Here is a 21,404-nt window from a genome sequence, read left to right as displayed (position 1 = left end):
AATCTTATGTGTGCTCTGAATTTCTAATTAGACAGTTAAGACAAACTATAATGGTGCTCAGTGGAGGGCATACATCCTGCAAGGCCCAAAAGTCTTAAAATGTACCAATTAATATCAGTCCACTAAACGTGCCCGAGGTAATTCCAAGAGAGATAAAGTTGAACTGATCTGACTATGAAATAGTGTCTCTAGTTTTCATTTGTGTTTATTGGGCCCATGCAGGCAGTGTACTTTCATGTGCTTCGACTGTCAACTGCTGTTAAACCATGTGAATCGCTCTATGTTCAAAGTTTCAGACTATATGGTGTAGGCAACGTTACACAGGCAGACTCATGCTTACATATAATACATCAAATTAAATGACTGAATACGATAGCATAAATTCATTATGGTATAAGGTCTAGACTTTCATCTTGGCTGCAAGTCTCGCTTGCCAGTTTAAGATTTTAATGCTGCTAGAATCAGCCTCAATGTGATGGGTGACCTTTGACCTACAGACAGTCTTTCCAGCCCCCATCATTAGAAGTTCTAATAGGGGGGAAAAAAAGTAAAAGAAGAAAAGCAAAACATTATTTCACACTAAGATCTCTGCACTGGCCTCCTGTGAAAGTTGGTCCACACCAAATTTAGAGTTTGTATTGGAAAGCAAGGTATCAATTGTACACATATATAACAAAAACACAAATGAAGCACACGACTGGCGAAAAACACAGGCCATGAACAATTCACGCAATTACAAATAAACTGAGGGGCATTGAAAAAATGAGAAAAACACAGACAAATAAAATGAGTGAGAAGAAGCTAACCTGTGGGGGGGGGGGTCCTTTCATCCACCTCTCACCCCGCTCTCATGGTTAAAGATACGGAACATCCATATAAACAGGACTTTATAACATAAATGAACATTTTACACATGATTGAGGTACATGACATCTTTATTCTTTTCATTGAAATGGGTAATAGCAGTCTCTCACATGCAGTTTATTTATACACTACAAGCATTATGCATTTGAGTGATGGGAGGTGTTTAACTCTATGTAATCAAAACATTCTTTAATTATGCACAAAGTACCCGATTAATGGTTTTAATTCATCATGCAAAATATATAATATACTCACATGAATGGAATTACACTCTTATAACATACTAAATGACAGATGTAGCCATGACACAGTTCCGGGCGGATGGCGATGGGAAGAAGTGACGGAAGCAACACAACTGAACGCCCTTATGAAATGTAAACAGAATTAGGAAGCCGCCAAGGGCACGTGAGATGTGTGATGCCGTGTCCTCGTGACGATCAATCAGAACATTCTGAGTCGTCTTCATCCTATTGAGATATCTATCATGATAAAAATCGAGAGGTAACCTGTGTGATACAGTTCACAAATCACACAAAAAAATAAAATAATCGTCATCCCATTTGTCCAGTCAAAAATTTTAAATAAAAATATGCTGTTTAATAAAAACAACCTCGAAAGAAAAACTACATAACATCCCCAGCAATCATTTGTCTTATTAAGAATTCCATATGACAGTTTTCACATCTCCCGCTGCATGGACCTGTCAGCCCAAATGAAACAGAACCAGGGGGATGAATCTGGTTTTTATATCAGAGGTACAGAGGTGATGCAATACAATAGTTTATCCTCCATTAGCTCATAATCAAAGTAGAATACACACTGAGGTTCATCATCAAATAGGAAAAAAAAACATGAGGAGAGGGTCGACACATGGAGGACATCGACATTTTTGGAGGAATCATACATTTTGAGTGACATTGTTGTCCCCTCCAAAAAATAAGAAAATTGACATAACACAGACGCTCTCCTGAAGCAAGGTGTGGTGGGTCTGGTGTTGAGTGAGGTAACTTAAAACAGGTTTAGACAAAGTGAGCCCATGACATACAATTTCCAGTTTTTAAAGACAAACCCCCGATTAAGGATTGGTTTATTTCATGATTACGACTGAGAAACACTATTAACACATGAATGATTTTTATAATTCAACAAAATTGAACGTGCAAAGTCTTTCTGCCAATTGTTACCGCTGTGGGACTGAGGCTCAGACACACTGTACTTGAGTATGAATGGTTTTATTTGGACCTCAGGCTCTTTCTGTAAGGTGTAGATAATGTATCCTGACTATCGTGGTTTCATGAAGCAATGATGGAGAGGGAGAGAAAACCTGATGAAAAGAGAACACGAGCATGCATAATCATGGAGAAACATTCATGCAGGTTTACTGTTAACTGCAGCCGTCCTGACACCATCTCTTGGATTCGTCAAGTATTCTCAGTGCTTCCTGTTAGCATGACGAGCAGTTTATCTCATTGTAAAGACGACCCCTGAAGAGGGCCCCTTTGAAGAGTAAAAAAAATGTAAAGCGTATTAAAAAAAGACATTTAAAGAAATACAGCAGCGAGTGATATAAGAATAATTCAAGACACTGGATAGCAGAACTATCTGCAGTAGAAGTCATAGCATTAACTAACGTGTCTGTCAGAACACTTTGAGGAATGTTGCCCGTCTTCAAAAAGTCATTATGGCTCCTGAAGCCAAAACAGTCCTACTGCATGAGCAACTTTCCATATATAGGCACCAAAACCCTTAAGGAAACGTGGTCAGTGTGGCATAGATATCCATACGGAGGAAAAGAGTCCAGCGAATGTCTCAGCCACTTTCAAATGTTGTAAACCTTTTAATGTTAATCACAAATGTCTGTGTTTCATCTCCAATACTCATTTATCTTTCTCTTGGACATCTTTGCCTTCGACCTCCTTTTCGCTTTTGTCCTTTTCATATTTGTTGTTCCCGTTTGTCGTCACGCCGTCGCACGACAGTTGAGAGGCAGACGACGGGCCTAGTTCGCCTTTATCAGTGCCAGATTTTCTTTTCAGTTGGTCTGTGATGACCTCCTCATTGTCAATGAGCGTGTCACTCTTTTGAATGTCATCACCGGGTGCGTCAGAGAGATCACCGGCAGGATTGTTCTTTGCATACAGTCTATACGCCCTCTGGATGACGACGGCAGACACTTCCTCGTGCTTGCGGCGGAGAGTGGTGGTGATGGGTTCGTAGGACACTTTGGAGGGATTGGAGGCCATGAAGCGCTCCTCCATCTGCCCCCTCAGGATATCCATCTCCCCACCCTCACCGAGAACACGTTTTGTGAATGCAAACAGGATGTCCAGGCAGTGGATGCGTTCGCCGCTCACCATGGGTAGATCCATGGACATCAGCTCGAGCTTGTTAGGCTTGGCTATGCGCAGCGGCGGGTCCAGGTCGTCGGCGAAGTCGGACAGCATCCTGTACTCCATGAACTGTGACACATGAGGATCAAACCTTTCCCACACCTCATAGAACATTTCAAAATCATCCTCGCTCAGTGGGTCCGTACTCTCCTCGGTGGCCACGCCGAAGTTTTCCAGGATGACAGCAATGTACATGTTCACCACAATCAAGAAACAGATTATGATGTAGCTCACGAAGAAAGTAATCCCCACAGCAGGATTTCCGCAGTTTCCTTTAACATTGCTGCCAGGATGCTCCATGGTTTCATTACAATCATCTTTGTTTTTGTTGAGCATGGGAGCGAGTAGGCCGTCCCACCCCGCTGACGTGGTGATCTGGAACAGGCAGATCATGCTGTTGCCAAACGTCTCAAAATTGAAAAGGTCGTCAATGCCTGACTCTCTCTTGACGTAAGCAAAGTTCGACATGCCGAAGATGGCGTAGATAAACATCACCAGGAAGAGCAGGAGACCGATGTTGAACAAGGCAGGAAGTGACATCATCAAGGCAAACAAGAGTGTGCGGATTCCTTTGGCGCTTTTAATAAGGCGGAGGACACGCCCAATGCGAGCCAACCGGATGACTCTGAACAAGGTTGGCGAAACAAAATACTTCTCTATAATATCGGCGAGGAAGCAACCTGAGGAAAGAAAGCAGAGCCAATGTAATAAACAACATATACTGAGAAGTTATTTATGAATAATTCTTATTTGAATTGATATCAGGCGAGCTATCAAATACGGTTCATACCAATGATTGAAAGGATGACCACGATGAAATCAAATATATTCCAACCATTTGTGAAAAAGTAATGACGGAGAGAGATCATCTTCAACAAACATTCTCCACTGAAGATGCAAATAAAGACAATATTAATTTTTCCGAGAATGATTTTCTTTTCCTCTGACTGGTCCTCAGTTTCCACCATCATGGTCACCATATTGAGCGATATTAGAACCATGATCACGATATCGAAAGCTTGTTTTGTGGTGAAGTCAAAGACGAATCCTTGAATCTTGCTCTGAAATAGACATGAGGCAGACAAACAGACATTAGGCGAAATAATTATGAGTTCATGATGCAGTCAGTCATAAATAAGGTCACATACCGATGGTCTAGGAATAGGCTTTTGTGGCTTCTTTGAGCCCAGCTTTTTCATGGCATTGTAGTATTTCTTCTGTTCTTCAGTCATGAAGATGTCCTGACCTCCAAAGTAAAGAGGGGACAAGAGACATGTTAAATCACAGCAAAGGTGATTTGGAGCAAAACGTTAAACAGAATGCAATGCTTCTATATTCTGTGAAATTTCCATCAAATAAAAATATCAAATATTGTTTCAAAGGGGGATTGGATAATTATCTTTTTCTTTTGCTGATTGAAATTGTCTATGATGACACCAATGAAGAGATTGAGTGCGAAGAAGGCTCCAAAGATGATGAAGACAACAAAGTACAGGTACATATGCATGTTGTGCTCATACTCAGGTTGTTCCCCTGCCTGTAAAAAGGACAGAGAGTTGAGATAGTGTTGAAGTTAGGATTTTTAGATTTACGGCCTGGTAGATTTGGCAACTGGTACAATTTTGCAAATCCTCGTATTCTGGAGGAAACAAACACTCCTTAAACAGGACATTGGTGTATTTCTGCATAGCTTCATAGTACATCTACTTCTTGTTCTGTGGACAAAAACTGCCAAAGATAGCGGTTGTATTGTATTGTGAACACATTTTTTTGTTTTGGTATACAATAGCAGTTACAAAGCTTTGACACAGCACTGTCAAACATAATACAGGCCATTAAAGCTAAATATCTTGCCATATAAAAACATTCATTTCATCTTAATTCCTATAAGACATTTAAAATTGCCAATATACTATACAGGGTGATAATTACATAATTTAAATTAAGATGAATTACTATTACTGAACCATCTTGCAGTTGAATACCCTTCACCTCACCTTCCGGAGCTCCCAAGCATAAAACTCAAAAGGTGTTTGTAAATATAAAGTATTTAAATATAAAGGTCTCATTATAGCGTAAATACAAAACAACAAGATAGATGAAACACACTGGTGAAAACCTCACAAGGATTGTTTTTAATTCAATTTCAGCAGAAAGATCCCTTACACCTGAATCTTATTCACTAAACCTTAAAGTGAACCATTTAATTATAAAATGTAACATATGACAGGATTAAATGCAAATTAAAACTGGGTTACCTTGGATCGAGAGTCCACAGCAGCAAACATGATATCCATCCAGCCCTTAAATGTAGCCTGGAGAGAATTCGACAACATGAACAACAATATCGTGCAAGAACTTCAATCTTTCCATCATTTCAAACTTTCTACCAATACTGCAATTAACATATTTACAGGATAAAAATTGCACTTGCAACACTTCCAAAATGATTCCGTCACTTACTACTTGCAGCAGGGCGAGGTAACCCATACCAACATTGTCAAAGTTGATTTTGACATTCTTCCAGCGAGCCTCTTCGCCGAGGGTCTTACAATCGGACTCGTTATTCACAATCGATGAAGGGAAACGCTTATTCGAGGTTCTGTTGACACAATGGTAGTACTTCCCCGCAAACAGGTTGACTCCCATGATGCTGAAGATGAGCCAAAATATGAGACATACCAGCAGCACGTTGAAGATGGAAGGGATGGCTCCCAGCAGGGCATTGACCACCACCTGCAAACCCACACGCAGACAAAACCAGTGTGTTCAGCAGGCGGAAACCTCAGAGTGGAGCCATGTACAACTGATACACAACACAGGATAATCTGGCCATGGTTAGATAAGGAAAACACAAGAGCGAATGTTCATCGCTTCACCGAAGCTCTGATAACCCAATCATAACTGCATGGAAAAGCTGGACAAAAGATCATTCTGGAAGGAGGCAGAGAATTGAACTATGAATGTACTTTTTAGAAACAGGCAGGAGGACTCCACAAAGTGGGTTCACTGTAAACAGGGACATGAATAGATGTGAACCTGGCACACAACATCCAAATCAGTGACATTAAACTGCAGCGCGACTGATGCACATTACAAAGTAGTCATGCAAATGAGGGAATTCACTGGCTGCCACGTGAGGATAGAGCGTCATCATAACAGTGCTGTACATCTAGACCACCACAGTGGGAAAGCAGCTGATCAATGGGCTGCATTGATTTCGCCGGCCGACATTCCTCCCCTTGAAGTTACATAAGTGATCAGCCGCCGTTTAAAACAGAACTTTCTTGCTAAGGGATAGAGACGTGGAGCGATTCATATCTGTCTGTTCAATATGACGCCAGAGCCAGAAACACATCTACCTTGGATTCAAAGACAGCTAAATCCACCAAACAGCAGCTCTGTGGCTAAATTATTAACAACTAATTCCTCCTCCTCGCAGGTAGTAAATAATGTGCACTACATGCTCGGTTTCAGTCTTCCAGCAGGGGGGCAGTGACTCCCTGAAGTATCTTGTACACTCTGACGTTTCAAGACAACCAATGGAGAGGTCAGTGCACCCAGAAGTATGCAGGCACAAAACTGCCAAGAGAAACACATGTATTGCTGGGATTCCAATAGAAGAGAGATTAAGATGCATTTATTAGTCCCAAACACATGCACAGACATGCAAAGGCACACTCATGCAGGTAGGGATATTTAATCTCTGCTTTTGACCCATCTGGTGCAGGACACACAGAGCAGTGAGCGACCATGTACGGCGCTCGGGGAGCAGATGTTGGGGGAGTAAGGTGCATTGCTCAGGGGCACTAGACAGGGTAGGGAGACTCTTGGATTTTTGGACAGATCAATCCGGGTTTCGTCTTTTTGTTGTCTCTCCGTGGAGTCGAACCAGAGACGAACCAGAGACCTTCTCTGCCCATAGTCCAAGTTTCTGCCACTAGACCACCGCCTCTCCCGATATCATGCATAAGGGCCCTTCCCTCCACCCGAGCCTAAACAATCCCCTAATATTCAATCAAGCCGCATCAAATTGTACACACTCATAGATATCAGTCCCTATATCCCTGGGATATCTTCTGCTGTTCTGCAGAGTGAGACTTCACAGGTTCTGTGCTCTGTTTCAGACAGTGCACCATGACTTAGAGTGGGGGAAAATCCTGTGACGCTTACCCGCATGCCCTCGAATCGTGACAATGCTCTTAGGGGCCTCAATGCTCGCAGGGTTCTCAGAGACTTGATTGCATCGAAGTCAGAATATCCCATGAGGTTGGCCACCATGCTGACCAGTGACACCTGGAAGACACATGTCAAAAGCAGAACAGACAAAACATACCCAATGAAAAAGAGAATCACACAAAAAAAAAAATGCGTTTCTGTTTCAACATACGTCCACAATGAGGAAGTCCAGCCAGCACCAGGCATTGGTGAAGTATTTGGCAAAGCCATATGCCACCCACTTCAACAGCATCTCAAGAATGAAGATGTAGGTGAAGATTTTGTCTGCAAACTCCAACATGGTTTTAATGGTCTTCTTCTTCTCAATGTAGACATCTTCAAACGCCTGTATGTGAGCAATAACACAATGAGTATTTAGATGTGAATCTACAAACATGCACTGTCACTGTTATTGTAACAAAGATTTTAGGTCTATCAGGCAAATGCTTGACACTAAGAACATATTCTTTACGATTACACTTGTCAATCTTATTCAAAGTCTTAACCTTATTGAAAACGGGAAAAAAAATGTATACATTTTTATCAAACCAGTGACAAAAGGCTAAAAGGTGACACTGCCCTTATTACTCATTCCGACAATCTGGCAGTCAGGTGTCCGATAATATCTTTATTGACGTTTTACCCCCCTATAGACACTAACCAGAGCTCCACTGCTGAGCAGGATCATGAAGATGATGAAGCTCTCAAACCAGTTGTGCTCCACTATCCGGTAACAGGTCTTTCTTAGCGTCCACCACACCTTCCACCAGCCCACGTCCACTTTCACCTGACAACACTTGAACCTCTTCACACAGACTAAGCACAGACAAAGGGGGATATGTTAGTTTAGGATGGGTTGGAGTAATACAGAGGCTGTTCTAGTGTCAGTAATAGGTAGCTCAGGTGTGTGTCAGTATTCACCTTCAGGAAAGCAGCCATCAGGATCCATACATTCCTGAAGGTCGGAGTCAAGACACTCTCCCTCCCCAGCCCCAAAGCCGTCCACGGTGCTGCCCTCGGAGATGCTGAGCTGCCCGTCGTCCTCTACGATCTGTGGAAGAAGCCAAGGGAAACAAGTCGAAGATGAGTGAATACAACAGAAAGCCATGGCAAATGGGTTGACATGCTGAGACAGGGGCGAAATCCAAGGGCTAGACCTGTCAGTTCTCTTTTCTTTTAAATAAACTAGTCACTTACCAACAATAAATATGATAATTTGTGAATATTATTATTTTATTTCATTTTACCAGGCACAATTTTCTAAATATATTCAATGATGTGTGGCTTTGTTCAAAGCTTTAGAGCTAACAGTACAAGGAATGACTTCACCTGAATGAATCAGGAACTGAACATTGAAGTTGTTCTTAGAATTGGCCCCCTGTCTGAATTGTGGCCTCTTTCTGGCCCCTGATTTAGAAAAATGCTCCGTCTGGCCAAATAGTTGATTAACTCAATTCCTCTCTTTCCGGTATTCATACAACAAAATTAAAATTTTGCAAGACATGTCACTGTTATATTTTATCCGCGTCTGATAAAGATCTCGGCTTCATATCTTGTTTTTTTAAGAAGATATCTGTTGAATCAAATGTAGAATGGCAAAATTAAAGAAAATGCAAGAGTTAGTGTGTCCTGTGACAAGTGTTATGATTAAATGTCAATATTAAAACACATGTCGATTTTCTCCCTGCAGTACGAACATTAATGGGGCGTCATTACATTGACTATGTCCAGACAAGGCAACAAGGAGTCGTCATTACACTCATTACCACCTGGGAGATAAATGGACTCAATTCGAGTTTAGGTCCTTATAATTGGGGGGAAAAAATGGTTGCATAGTCACTTATATAGTTACGAGTTACGAACATACTGCAGATATGCTTTTAACTGTCAATTTTTGTTTTTTTAAGTACAATATCAGATATTTGTTCTTTGCCTCAGTCCTTTGAAATATATGTTAAAAAATAAACCTTCTGGATTTGAACACTAACGGTAGCCACATGTTGTCTCCTCTGGTCTGTTGTTGCATCGCTCTCTACAGGGTGTGTCTCCTAATGGCTGGTAGATGGGAGTAGCCTGAATGCCTTACTGGAGAGTGCAGAACCACTGAGCTGTCCTGGGACCAGCTAATGCAATGCAGGATGTATGATATAAGCATGTTACTGAGACTGCACTGAAGTCTATGTGTTTCTTCTGCTGCTCCGTCCATCCATCCCGTGTCATTAGAGCTTTGAGTTCAATTTCGAGTTACATCAAGAGTATACTGGGGAAATTTATCATTATTATAATTATAAGTGTAGTTCTGAATGAGGTTAAAATCTACAATACATGGTGATTCGTGGTGCAGCTGTGATCCAATTCTGAATGTTATTTTCAAATCATATATGTCTTTGTCTGTTTAACATTCTGTTGTATAAACAATAGCTCTCAACATAAAATATTCTTAATAGGAAAACAAAAATTACAGCTGGAATCTAAAAGATGTAATAATATGTCTAAAGTTTATCTACTATTTTATAGATAAAGTCAGTGTGTAAGTCAATAAAATGAATATACTAACTGCCTATGTAAAAAATTCATATTCAAATTAAATGACTAAAATACATTGCAACAAATTTACAGAGACATTCACTGTATTCCTTTTTCTCCTTTCAAACTGAAATCGACTTTCCAGTTCAAGGCAGACAGGCCCCGAAGAGGAAGATTCAGTTAACCGGCACTCCGATTTAAATGGCACATAATGTAATCTGCACACTGGTATTTTCCGGCCTATATGGCCTGTCCTCATTAGAGGGTCATGGTATACAGGGTCTTTAAGCAAGACATCACATGCCATGGTTGAGTGGTTCAGTGATGGCCATGAAACTACCGAAACACTAAAATCCTCTATCATGTAAACTTTAGTCTGCTCGTTATACGGCTGTTGAGACTTGGTTTCAGAGGAGCATTATCTCTGACAGTAAAGGCAACTTGATCTATCAGAACAATCCACAAAACCTTCCTCACCACAGGGCATCCTGCCGGTTCAGACGAGGCAGTGCTGATGTCCTCCGTGTTGAGGAATTCAAAGTCAGACTCGCCCACAGCGATGGGGACAGTGACGGTCAGACTAGGATTGTTGATGAAAGACATTATAGAATCATCGCTCCTGCTGCTGACGATGTACTTGTCTCCATTTTTGTCCACCCCAGTCACGTCCCCGTTGCCATTCTTAGGGAAGTCTTTGATGGTGTGGTTGGGGACGCCGTTCGGCCCCATTGGTTTGTGGAGCTCATCCAGAGGTTTGTCCTCACTCTTCGCTTTCTTCTTATCCCTGAGACAGATGCTGTTGCAGCTGCTCTGGAGCATGGACTTGGCGAAGGCTATGCCCCTGTGAATCCGATCAATTGCAATCTGCAAATTGTTGACCTCGCCGACAACTTCCTGTGCTGCCAGGTTGTCGGCACTGAATGAGCTCAGCAGCAGAGCCAGGAACAGATTCAACACCTAGTAGATAATGACATTACTTAGCATGAGACTTTGTTATCTTTTAGCGGTTGTACTTAATGATAAGTACAAAACATGTTGGTTTTTCTTTCCATCTACATTCAACAGTGTGTTATATCAGTTTAAGAGTAGGACTTATTGACCTAACGTTCAGATTTGGTCGTACTTTTACTCGATACCCTGCTCTCACACTCAAGTACAACCTGCTTGTACTAAGATTTCCTGCGCTCAAGCTGCAGCTCTTCTCCTTACACTCACACTAGTTCTGTTCACAAGTGAAATGTCTGCTTTCTGATTTCACCTTTGTTCTTGCATTGTTTTTTCTCCTGCACTTGGATTTTTTTGTGCAACAATTCTTGCAAAGCTCCCCAACCAGTACCAAACCAGGTGTAGTAGTGGCTTATTTTGGTTAATTTTGCTGTTGGTACTGGAAACAAAGGGGGACAAGAAACTGGGTGGCATCTATGTTTTTATAGTTGCAGCTCCATGTTGAGCAGCAATCTGCTGGACTCCTACTGACGGGAATGCCGGTATAAGCAGAAGAGGGTGGGAGAGCCTGGACCCAGTTATAGTACTACATACCAACATTAAGGGACAGTTTCAATCGTCAACACCACACATATGAACTATATAGTTGGAACGCAGGTAATATGAGCACAAGTAGGGTAAATTTGAGTGCAAGCTAAGGGTTTTGAGATGGAGCATTGCAAAATCTGAACGAGAACTCAATAAATCATACTCTCACTGAACTGAAAAGATATGCATTTCATGGACTGCTATTATTTACATCAACCAGCATCATCATCTATAAGAATGTGACTAGTAAAAATTGACAATAAGAGATGGGAATGTACCACCAGGTTTCCAATAACCATGACCATCATGTAGACAACCAAGCACTTGGTCTTCCCAGCCACCTCCATACAGTCCCACATGGTCTCTATCCACTCTCCACAAAGCACTCGGAACACAATGAGGAATGAATGGAAGAAGTCGCTCATGTGCCAACGGGGCAGAGTGCAGTCGGCAGAGATTTTACACACACAGTCCTTGTAGCTTTTTCCAAACAGCTGCATGCCCACCACGGCAAAGATGAAGACGATAATGGCCAGTACCAGGGTCAGGTTGCCCAGAGCCCCCACTGAGTTACCAATTATTTTGATCAGTTTGTTGAGAGTGGGCCATGATTTAGCCAACTTGAACACTCTCAGCTGTGAAAAGAAAAGAAATATAATCTCATGTCTCTACATTAAAAGGCTCCTGAACATATTAGACATAACACACGCAGACTTACCAGTCTGAAGGACCTCAGAACCGACATTCCAACCACATTTGCCAAACACACCTCCATCAAGCTTGCAGTGACAATAATTCCGTCAAAGATATTCCACCCTTTCTGGAAGTAATTGTATGGGTCCAACGCAATGATCTTGACGACCATTTCCGCAGTGAAGATACCAGTGAATACCTTTAAAAAAAACAGCAACAACAACACAAAAACTGATCATTAACAAACATGATAACTAGTTTGGAAAAAAAAGTTTACACTACACTCTACATGCCACTAACCTTGTTGCCCACAATCAGCATATCGGAAAACTCATCGGTCATTGGATAATGCTCCATGGCCATGAACAATGTGTTGAGTACAATGCAGATGGTGATGGCAAGGTCTACAAATGGGTCCATGACAATTAATTTAACCAACTTCTTGATCTCTAGCCAGAATGGACAACATTCCCAGATGAGGAAGATGTTGGCAAATTTGTACCAGCAAGGAGGACACTTCTGCCTGGACTCTTCAAGCTCTGATGGATGGCAACAAAAAAGGAGGATATGTCATGTATATCTAATCATTTATCTTTTCAAAACCATGCCATGGTGCAGAATACCTACCCTCCATGGTGCTGGTTATGACACTGACTGTACTATGGGCTCTCTGCCTGGCTTCTGGGCCATCAGGGAAGTCCATAAAGTCCTGGTTTGGTCCCCTAGTGGCCTGGCTGTACACTGTGTCAGTGGTGTCAGCCTGCAGAGAGAGATGATTAGTCCACGTGCAAACAATTCAATGGGTTCACTGTGGCTGCAAACAAGAATTATTGTGTCACCATTTATTATAGGTATCTTATTGCAAAGATGCAAAAATAAAAGGAACTTGAAAGATGGATATTTCTATACTAGTCGACTCCCATTAAGAATATCTTACTGTTAATCTCTATGTGATAACTTGGTACAACAATGGCACCCTGGTAAGATGGTCCGCAGGCACAGTAATGCTTTGTCTATCATAGTGGATCAGGAAACTTAAAGGTAAAGATCAACCAAAAATGAAAAGATTCACTCATTATCTCTACATCACTATGCCGATGGAGGTGAAGAGTTTGAGTCCATAAAACACTTAAGGAGTTTCAGGGGTAAAAACTGCGTTGCAGCCAAATCATAATTTAATTAAAGTAACTAGGGGCCTTCAAATATAAAACCAACAGAAAAAATATATAAATGCCTCCGTACTGCTCCAGTGGTGTCATGCAAGTATCTGTAAACCTTGCGAGTATCGCTGATGTCGTCACGTGCCCCTTAGGCATTAGCTTGTGCGTTGTGTGTACGCAAAACGTGGACGCGGCTCAATTGGAGATTCACAGGTGTGAATGACGTTGTTTAGAGTTTAATTTGAATGTCAGGGCTTGTGAACACTTGGACGACACCACATCTGGTATGGAAAATGACCAGTTCTCATGTCAAGTGTGTGACACAGAGAGAAAATAAACAGTAAAGCAATTAGGACCAATAGGACTCGATGACCCTTTCTTACGTTTGCGTTGGGGGCTGTATCTAGTGTCACTTTAGGCAGACGAAGCGCAACAGGTGATGACGGGAGCGAATTCCCGCCCACTAGAGTCACCACCCCGTTGCAGTCTACTGAGCTGCGCTTGATCCCGCTTGGTGGAAACAGGCGATGCGACAAGAAGCTGCATTGACTCATACTGCTGCTGCGCCGATCAAACCTCCGCGGAAGGAATAAAGAGCCTCTTTGACTAAGGTCGTCCTCAAAAATACTGCTCTCGTCATCGGCAAACTCGTTCTCGGAGCTCACGTCCTGCGCTTGGCTTCGGAAACTGAAAACGCTGGTCCTGCTGTTCCGTCTGGGTGAGAAGAGGGGTCCACGGAAACTCAGAAAGGACTGGGAAAGAAGGATATTCTTCAGTGGGCACATGATACATGTAAAGAAGTAAGAATGGAGATGATGATGTTTTTTAAAAAAGCGATTTCTGAGGTGAAGAAAAAAAAGGAAAATGATGACGATGACGAGGATGATGACAAGGAAACGAGTGGTAAAGATGATGATCATGGTGAAGAATAAGATGATGATAAGCATTGTGATGGGGAAAATTTCAAAATTAATAAAATATCCTGATGAGGACGAGCACGTGAGAACTTGTTGAACACAACCAAGAAGAAGAAGATAATTACGACGATGATGAAGCCAGCGGTGATACAGATGGTGATAATGATGGCGATGATGACTGTCAAAGAAAGATTGCATTTAACCTAACGGCATGACAACTTGAGAGCAACTCATGAAGCACAACGGAAATTAGCAAAATACATATAGTGAATAATGCAACTGCATCGCAAGAAACCTGATGTGCGGACGAAAACTTCATATCATAGTCGAGCAGGTTTGCCTCCACGGAGAAACGGCAGCGACCCTTCTTTATACTGTCCTGCGACTCCGACTTAGGAAGTTTCTCTTCGGCGTCTTTGCCCTCCTCCTCCTTTCTTTTCTTCCGCCTGTTGCGTCTCTCTTTGGCACTTTTGGAACTGAGCTTGGATAAATCGGATGAGCTCGCAGTGCCGTCAGCTTTGTCGCTGCCCTCCCCGTTCTCAGCAGAAGCTATGATTGCTGCTTCCTACAAAATGGAGGAAAAAAGAGCACAATGTGGGTGATGGGTTGGAATCAAATTGAGTGATTATCTCAATGTTTCGTTATTTCTGATTCTGGGTCATAGAAAAGTTCAACTGCACAGCTTGCAAGCACTTAAGCATTTTGAAATCATCCATGCAACATGGACAACAGTGTGTAGGATTGTGTTTTTATACTAATTCCTCACTTGATCTTTTAAAAATTCCCAATAATAGAATATGGGGTTTCACCATGAGCCATTGAGTTTCAGGTGCTATAGCACAAGACTGGTAAAATGACGTGTCTGGATGAGCCTCTGTGTACCTGAACGTCCTGCTGCTGTTTCAGCTGCTCCATCATGGCCTTGTACTCCTCCTCCTTCTCCTTGGCCTCCTTGATGGTGGCCTGGCTCTGCTCCTCATAGGCCATGGCCACTACAGCCAAGATCAGGTTGATCAGGTAGAAGGAGCCGAGGAATATCACCAGCACAAAAAACATCATGTAGGGCTTCCCTGATGCACGCAGAGTCTGAAATGAAACACAAACAATGTTCTGTCACAGAACTGATGCCGAATATTTGTGATCACCAGTACAAGATATTTTACAATTACGCTTACAATACTGCACAATATCATTATCGTGGCATCTTATTGTTGATAGGTTACATCTAAAAACATCAATGATTTGTGCTTCTAGATGTAACAAAAATGATATGAGTTATATTGGGACATTGTGGCTGTGGCTGAGGTAACATGATTGTCTCTGTCCATCCATTTCTTTCTCTATGGCCAAACTGTTGTAAAAAATAAAGCCCTGATTCACATTAACAATAGCTCATTCACAAACCCACATGAAATGTAATCATTATGAATCAATCAAGTCAAATAACCTGTGATTTGCTGCTGTGCCAACACTGGGCCAGAGTTTACATGTGCAGATTCATACACCACGGGTCTATGAAGGAAAAATAAATTACATAGGAGTAAATAAATTATTTATTTATTTATTCATTTATACGTTTACTTACTTTTTACATTTATTTATTTCTGTATTTATGTGTCCATGTGTTAATTAGGTGGGTGGGGTTACTTCAGGAACAAATAAATATGTCCATGCAGGAATACAAATATATCCCTTTACATTGCAAACTCTATTTACTTTTTTAATTTGTTTATTTATCTATCAATTTATCCTTCTGACGTTATTTGTCATTCGTAGGCATCACCCTCAGGTCATACTTTTCTATCATTTCCCCTACAACACTGAATATGAATGTAACCCATTTGCGTGGTAAACGAATCAGGAAGTAGGCCTTTGTCGGTATTAGTGCATACAGTGAACTCTTTTCCTGCTGTTGTTGCCATGGTCATTTTACAGCAATTACACACTGGGTTTGCGTTTATGTATTCAAGGACAGACAAATCTGCTTTTTTAATATGGTTGTCCATTCTAATAACTAAAGTAAATAAGACAAAAAATGCCAAAAAATCTCAACTGTCACCCCTCCACATCATGGAGAGAGTTTGCTGATAATCCTAGGTAATGCTACCCGACACAGAGCTGAAAAGACTTGCTCAGGGGACCCTTGTTTGCTTTCCTTGCTGTGTGTTTGTGTTACAAAGTTGAGCAGCGGCCTGTTCACGGAACAGCCATTCACGCTGTGTTTGCCTGAGCCATATTGGGACTCATTCTTTGTTCCTTTTTGCCACGATGCACCTGCACCTCATTTAAAGGTTTGTTTGGCGGATGTTCAAAATGCTCCCTTCAATACCAATATTGTAATGTGAGAATGCTTTGTCTTTGACAGAGCCCCTCCCACACACAGTGCAAATACAGCGCCCGGAACCACGCTTGAGTTCAAACAATCCATGAGGCCACCACCAAGCACGTTTTGAAAGGGCCACTGAGCAAGTCAAGTAATTAGCTTAATCCATAACACTGCAGCACAGATCAGTGTGGACTCAATGAATTCAGAAAGTAACTCAACGCAGCTTTCAAGTGCTTTTTCAGCTTTTCCGTGCCTTATTGTCACTTCTTCAAAATGGCTTAAATTGACTGACAAAATGCACAACTCTAGAAAAGTCACCACTTTTTAGACATGAACATATCAACAGGAGATTCCTAGAAGCTTCCACAACAGCCCTGAACGGTTCAGGTAAGGCCAAAAAAACGAAAACGTATGGAGGTATGGCCTCAGTCTTTATAATTACACTGCCTACCTGTTGATAAAGGTTTTCCCAGTAATCTTGTGTCATCAGTCTGAACAGTGAGAGGAAGGCCCAACCAAAAGAGTCAAAACTGGTGTAGCCATAGTCTGGGTTCTCTCCCACTTTCAGGCATTCGTAACCCTCCGGACACTGCCTGCAACAAACAGAAAGTCTGTGAATCTCTGAGGGGGATCACACTTCTGCCTGTTCACGAAGCACAGTTGTGTTTTAAGCCGAAACAGAGGCATCGTTCAAACTATATATATTCATTGTGTGTGGTTAATAATGCAGTCAGGGAATAAACTTACCCAGCTTCACTGCCATTTCCACAAAGCAGTGGATCTCTCTTGCCATGAAGATAATAATAATTACCTGGTGGGAAGAGAGGGAAACTATGCTGCAATCTCATTTGAAGATGATGTGATTGTGACAACATAGCAGAGTGGAACAGAGGAGAACCAGCTACTCACTGGCATTATTCAGGTGAGCTGTCATGTTGTACGGTTCTGTCGAGTTGTCCAATGTGTCGTTTAAGTAAATCCGGACACACTTTTGCTTTAAGAGACCCATGAACAACTGCAACCCTATGAGGGCGAAGACGCTCAGGCAGAAGACGGTAAGGATCATCACGTCGGAAAGCTTCTTCACGGACTGGAACAACGCACCAACAATGGTCTTCAGGCCTGCCGGATATGGTATCGCTTATTACACTGATACATTGCCAACATTCAAAATGCATGAGCAAACAATGCAAAGCAATCAGCTCTTTCTTCAAAGGAATACAGTCATTCTTTAATTTTTGTTTTCAACTATTATGAACAGGAAATGCCCTGAGATGAAGGTCTTTGACAATTATGGGATGTTTTAATAGCAAACTATATAAATATTAGGAAATAAATAGTTATGGTAAACTGTTTACCAATGTTAACCAATAGGATCTCAATAACAAAAAGGAAAGTAACACAGGAAATGAGGATCATGCATGTGTGTGATGATGCATGTGCAACAACATATGGGACACACCCTCAGCACTGGTAGCTTGACATTAGGGATTCAGCAGCCACATGCAAGAAGATGCGAGGGGCAGTTTTGTTTAGTCCACTCAGAAAAATCAGCGTAAAAAGTAATTTTTTTTCTGAAGAGGTGGACAGGTAGGGTTTAGGGAGCAGCCCGTGCACATGTCATGACAGTTGCCAGGGGGGAGGTAATTGGGGGAGGAGAGGAGCTTGAGGTGTGGCGTACGAGAGACGAAACTAGCATGCACTCGCACCCACGGCTTACCTGGGATAACTGAAATAGCTTTGAGAGCTCTGAGCACTCTGAACGTGCGAAGAACTGATAAATTGCCCAGGTCCACAAACTCTGTTACATACCTGCAGGGAAACGTACGATTACTGAGGCATATTGACTCAGACAACAACACATGTAGACACAGATTGAAGCCATCAGTGCAACTGTGCATGATTACATTTGAGCACATACAGCAACAAGGCGAGACAAATTGGTGAAATGATAATGAGGCCTCTGTATAAGCATTATAATAATATTCGCCAGGACCCATGTGATACAAACCTTCTCTAACATGGCGAGATTTGTAATTGATACACTTTCTAGTCATCATGACCACTCAATGTGATATACTGTAAATATGCCATTCCCTCATTGACACACACATTCATTCGGTGCGTCCATGTGCAGCCCCTTCTCTTTGTGAACGGGTACTTTTGGTGTTCCCTATCTTGCCCAAAGACACTTCAGCATGCGGAGTGGGGAAGACTAGGATCAAACCGCTGACCCTCTGGTTAGAGGACGACCACTCTACCATCAGACGTGGCTGAGGGGGGTCCTGGCATGCGCTGTCCGAGTGCCCTTCTAATTCCTCCTGCTGTAGACCTTCATCGTTTAGCAACCTGTTCTTTTATAACAAAGAACGTGAGCAACGAGCACTGTAGTTTACTTTGAAGCAATCCCAAATTTAGTGCAACTTCCTGCTGCCAAAGTTGCGCAATATCACTCCAAATGTGACATCCTGGAAATAGTACCCCACTCCTCTGTAGTTTAAAAAAGAACGAATTGGATTGTGACTGCATGCCACGGACAGGGTTCTAATGCTTTAATAGTTTGGGATTTGTTGAATGTCGGAAAAACATAGAATAACACAAGCCTTTTCCTTTGAGCTCTGAAAAGTATTATTTTGCAAAAATGAAAAAATAGAAGAAAAAAATGCTAAAACAGATGATCAAACTTCTTGCTACGAAAACTGAAACCAGTACAATTTGGCTGGTTGCCACTATGTGGGCCTGGAAAACAAGCTCTCGACCATCAAATGTATTAAAATGATTAACTTCAAACTACTTACGCCATAACAATGACAGTGAAATCCAACCAGTTCCATGGATCTCTTAGAAACGTGAACTTTCCTAAACAGAAGCCTAGGGCTAAAACTTTAACGACAAACTCAAAGGTATAGATGCCAGTGAACGTCCACCTGTTGAGGAAAAATATTGATCAGTTAATCAACGTGGTATCTACACTGTGTATGATATATAGGATATGATTTAATGTGAAATTCACAAAGAGCTTACTCCACATTCTTTGTCCACTCAGGCTGTCTGGTCAACGTCATAAATACACAGTTGGTGATGATGGTGCACATGATCATCACGTTGAACAATTTGCAGGCTGCTGTCAAGGAAATAATTTATCTGTCTTTGGAATAAGCTTTTTTTTTAGGATTAGTATATGGGGGTGGGGGGGGGGGAATGTAAACAAGTGTATTGACAAAGAGTGATCAGATATAGTTTATAAACACCAGACTTAGTGTGACGTCAACATAAACATCACGGCCAACATGAAAGGATATGAGTGTACCAAGATCTTGATTGATATTCTTCTAAGAAGGTTGAAAGGGCTCAGGAGGTACAAGGCAGGTGCGGCGTTTAAGCGGTAGATTTTCTTTCCTCTGTTTAATACTATGAAGGTCTGAGAGAAAAAAGAAAGTTAACAAAACCCCAGCAGACTGACTCACAATATCACATTCGAGTTTACAAAAATCATGAATGCTGCCATCATTCGGTCGGTCACACCTGCTAATCGAAGGTTGCTTTGCTCCTGTGGTTTACAGCGCACATCACCAGTGTACATTTCACGAATCACATTTTGTATACTGCAGATGAACCTCATGTATAACCCTTCTTTACTGGCCTTGTCTTCCTGTCGTCTAAGAGTCTAAGCCTCTGGCAAGAAGACAGTAATGCACTGATAACAGCTGCTTTCAGTGCGAGATGAGAGCACCTTCATCTCAGTACAACTAATGCATTGAGTTGACCCATGCACAAAGATCCAGGCAATCCAAAAAGATTGATGACACATTTCTTTTACTCTATTTTGTGAAAATATCCCAATATGCCCCAATGTTTGTCTACTGGGCAGTAAGTGGGAATTTATTCTCCAATGGTACAATGGCTGATTGGATTAGGTCTCTCTGGGAAAAAGCCGATACTTAAAGGTCCAGTGTGTAAGATTTAGGTGAAAGGGATCTATCGGCACAAATTGAATATAAAATAAATGTAGTGAGGTTTTTACTTGTTTGTTTCATCTAAATGCAATGAATTGTTGTTTTATTTACCACAGAATGGACCCTTTATATCTAAATAAAAATATACACATATAATCATTCTAATCCATTCTCTGGAACAATAGTTTAATAATTAGGTTTTGTGGTGACTGCGCAAAACCATATCAAAATTTGAATTGTGATTCCTCTGTGTTCAGGGTTTCCATCAGATCTGCTCAAGTTCGATATCAAGCCAACCTACTCTCTGATTAGCATAGTATGGATCCAGGTCCTCCAGTGGAGTCGACACCATGCCTTTAGGAATGTCCCGATACAGAATAGGGAGACATTTGCCGGCCTCCAGGTCGCCGCTGGCCTTGAGCCCGTTCTCATCTTTGCGTTTTCTCTTTTCGCCCTTGGGCTTCTTGGCTTTCTCCTCCGCAATCCGTCCCTCAATGGCTTTGAGGGACTCGCGGGTGAAGGGGCGGAAGCTGTCTGGACCTGGCGGTACAAGCAGCTGTGCCATGTTTTCATCCTGCACCGTCAGAGTGAACACCTAGCCTCCAACATGAGAAAGGCCTGAGGGGGGTCAGAACAGATATGGAGCTCTGATTAGAGGTTTAAAAATCTGACATGAAATATCATTCTATTGAAAAATGTTACTGAGCGATTAATGTGTAATGATTAACCTCTGGCTAATCATCTGTATTTCTGGTGACAAAGTCCTGTCGACAAACTTTGAGAGGAAGGTGGGAGCAGTTCAGTTCTTTGGTCACAGATCG

At 41.8% G+C, this 21,404-nt stretch overlaps 1 protein-coding gene across 3 annotated transcripts; it reads right to left on the bottom strand.

The window, feature by feature from the left end:
• Positions 1-939: 939 nt before the first annotated feature.
• On the bottom strand, positions 940-21,148 carry scn1laa (sodium channel, voltage-gated, type I-like, alpha). Of its 3 annotated transcripts, none has more exons than XM_062402572.1 (26): positions 20,885-21,148; positions 19,930-20,048; positions 19,652-19,741; positions 19,426-19,554; positions 18,348-18,439; positions 17,537-17,749; positions 17,375-17,438; positions 17,079-17,220; positions 15,184-15,387; positions 14,597-14,866; positions 13,768-14,136; positions 12,852-12,984; positions 12,525-12,763; positions 12,250-12,423; positions 11,810-12,166; positions 10,476-10,955; positions 8,394-8,523; positions 8,134-8,288; positions 7,645-7,818; positions 7,428-7,550; positions 5,718-5,990; positions 5,513-5,569; positions 4,654-4,791; positions 4,403-4,507; positions 4,045-4,315; positions 940-3,934 (listed from the first exon to the last, which is right to left on the bottom strand). In XM_062402572.1, the coding sequence occupies exons 1-26, from the start codon at positions 21,146-21,148 to the stop codon at positions 2,742-2,744; spliced, it is 5,958 nt and encodes a 1,985-aa protein (XP_062258556.1). In that variant the 3' UTR covers positions 940-2,741. The 3 variants fall into 3 exon arrangements, with proteins under 3 accessions (XP_062258556.1, XP_062258557.1, XP_062258558.1); XM_062402573.1 differs by having other exon boundaries at positions 8,394-8,514; positions 10,455-10,955; positions 13,798-14,136; positions 15,190-15,387; XM_062402574.1 differs by having other exon boundaries at positions 13,798-14,136; positions 15,190-15,387.
• Between the last annotated feature and the right edge of the window lie 256 nt (positions 21,149-21,404).

The sequence above is a fragment of the Platichthys flesus genome, chromosome 13 (genome assembly GCF_949316205.1).
Source record: "Platichthys flesus chromosome 13, fPlaFle2.1, whole genome shotgun sequence".
Taxonomy (NCBI): Eukaryota; Metazoa; Chordata; class Actinopteri; order Pleuronectiformes; family Pleuronectidae; genus Platichthys; species Platichthys flesus.
The sequence above is the reverse complement of the archived record's forward strand: the minus strand, read 5'-3'. Positions and strand labels throughout refer to the sequence as shown.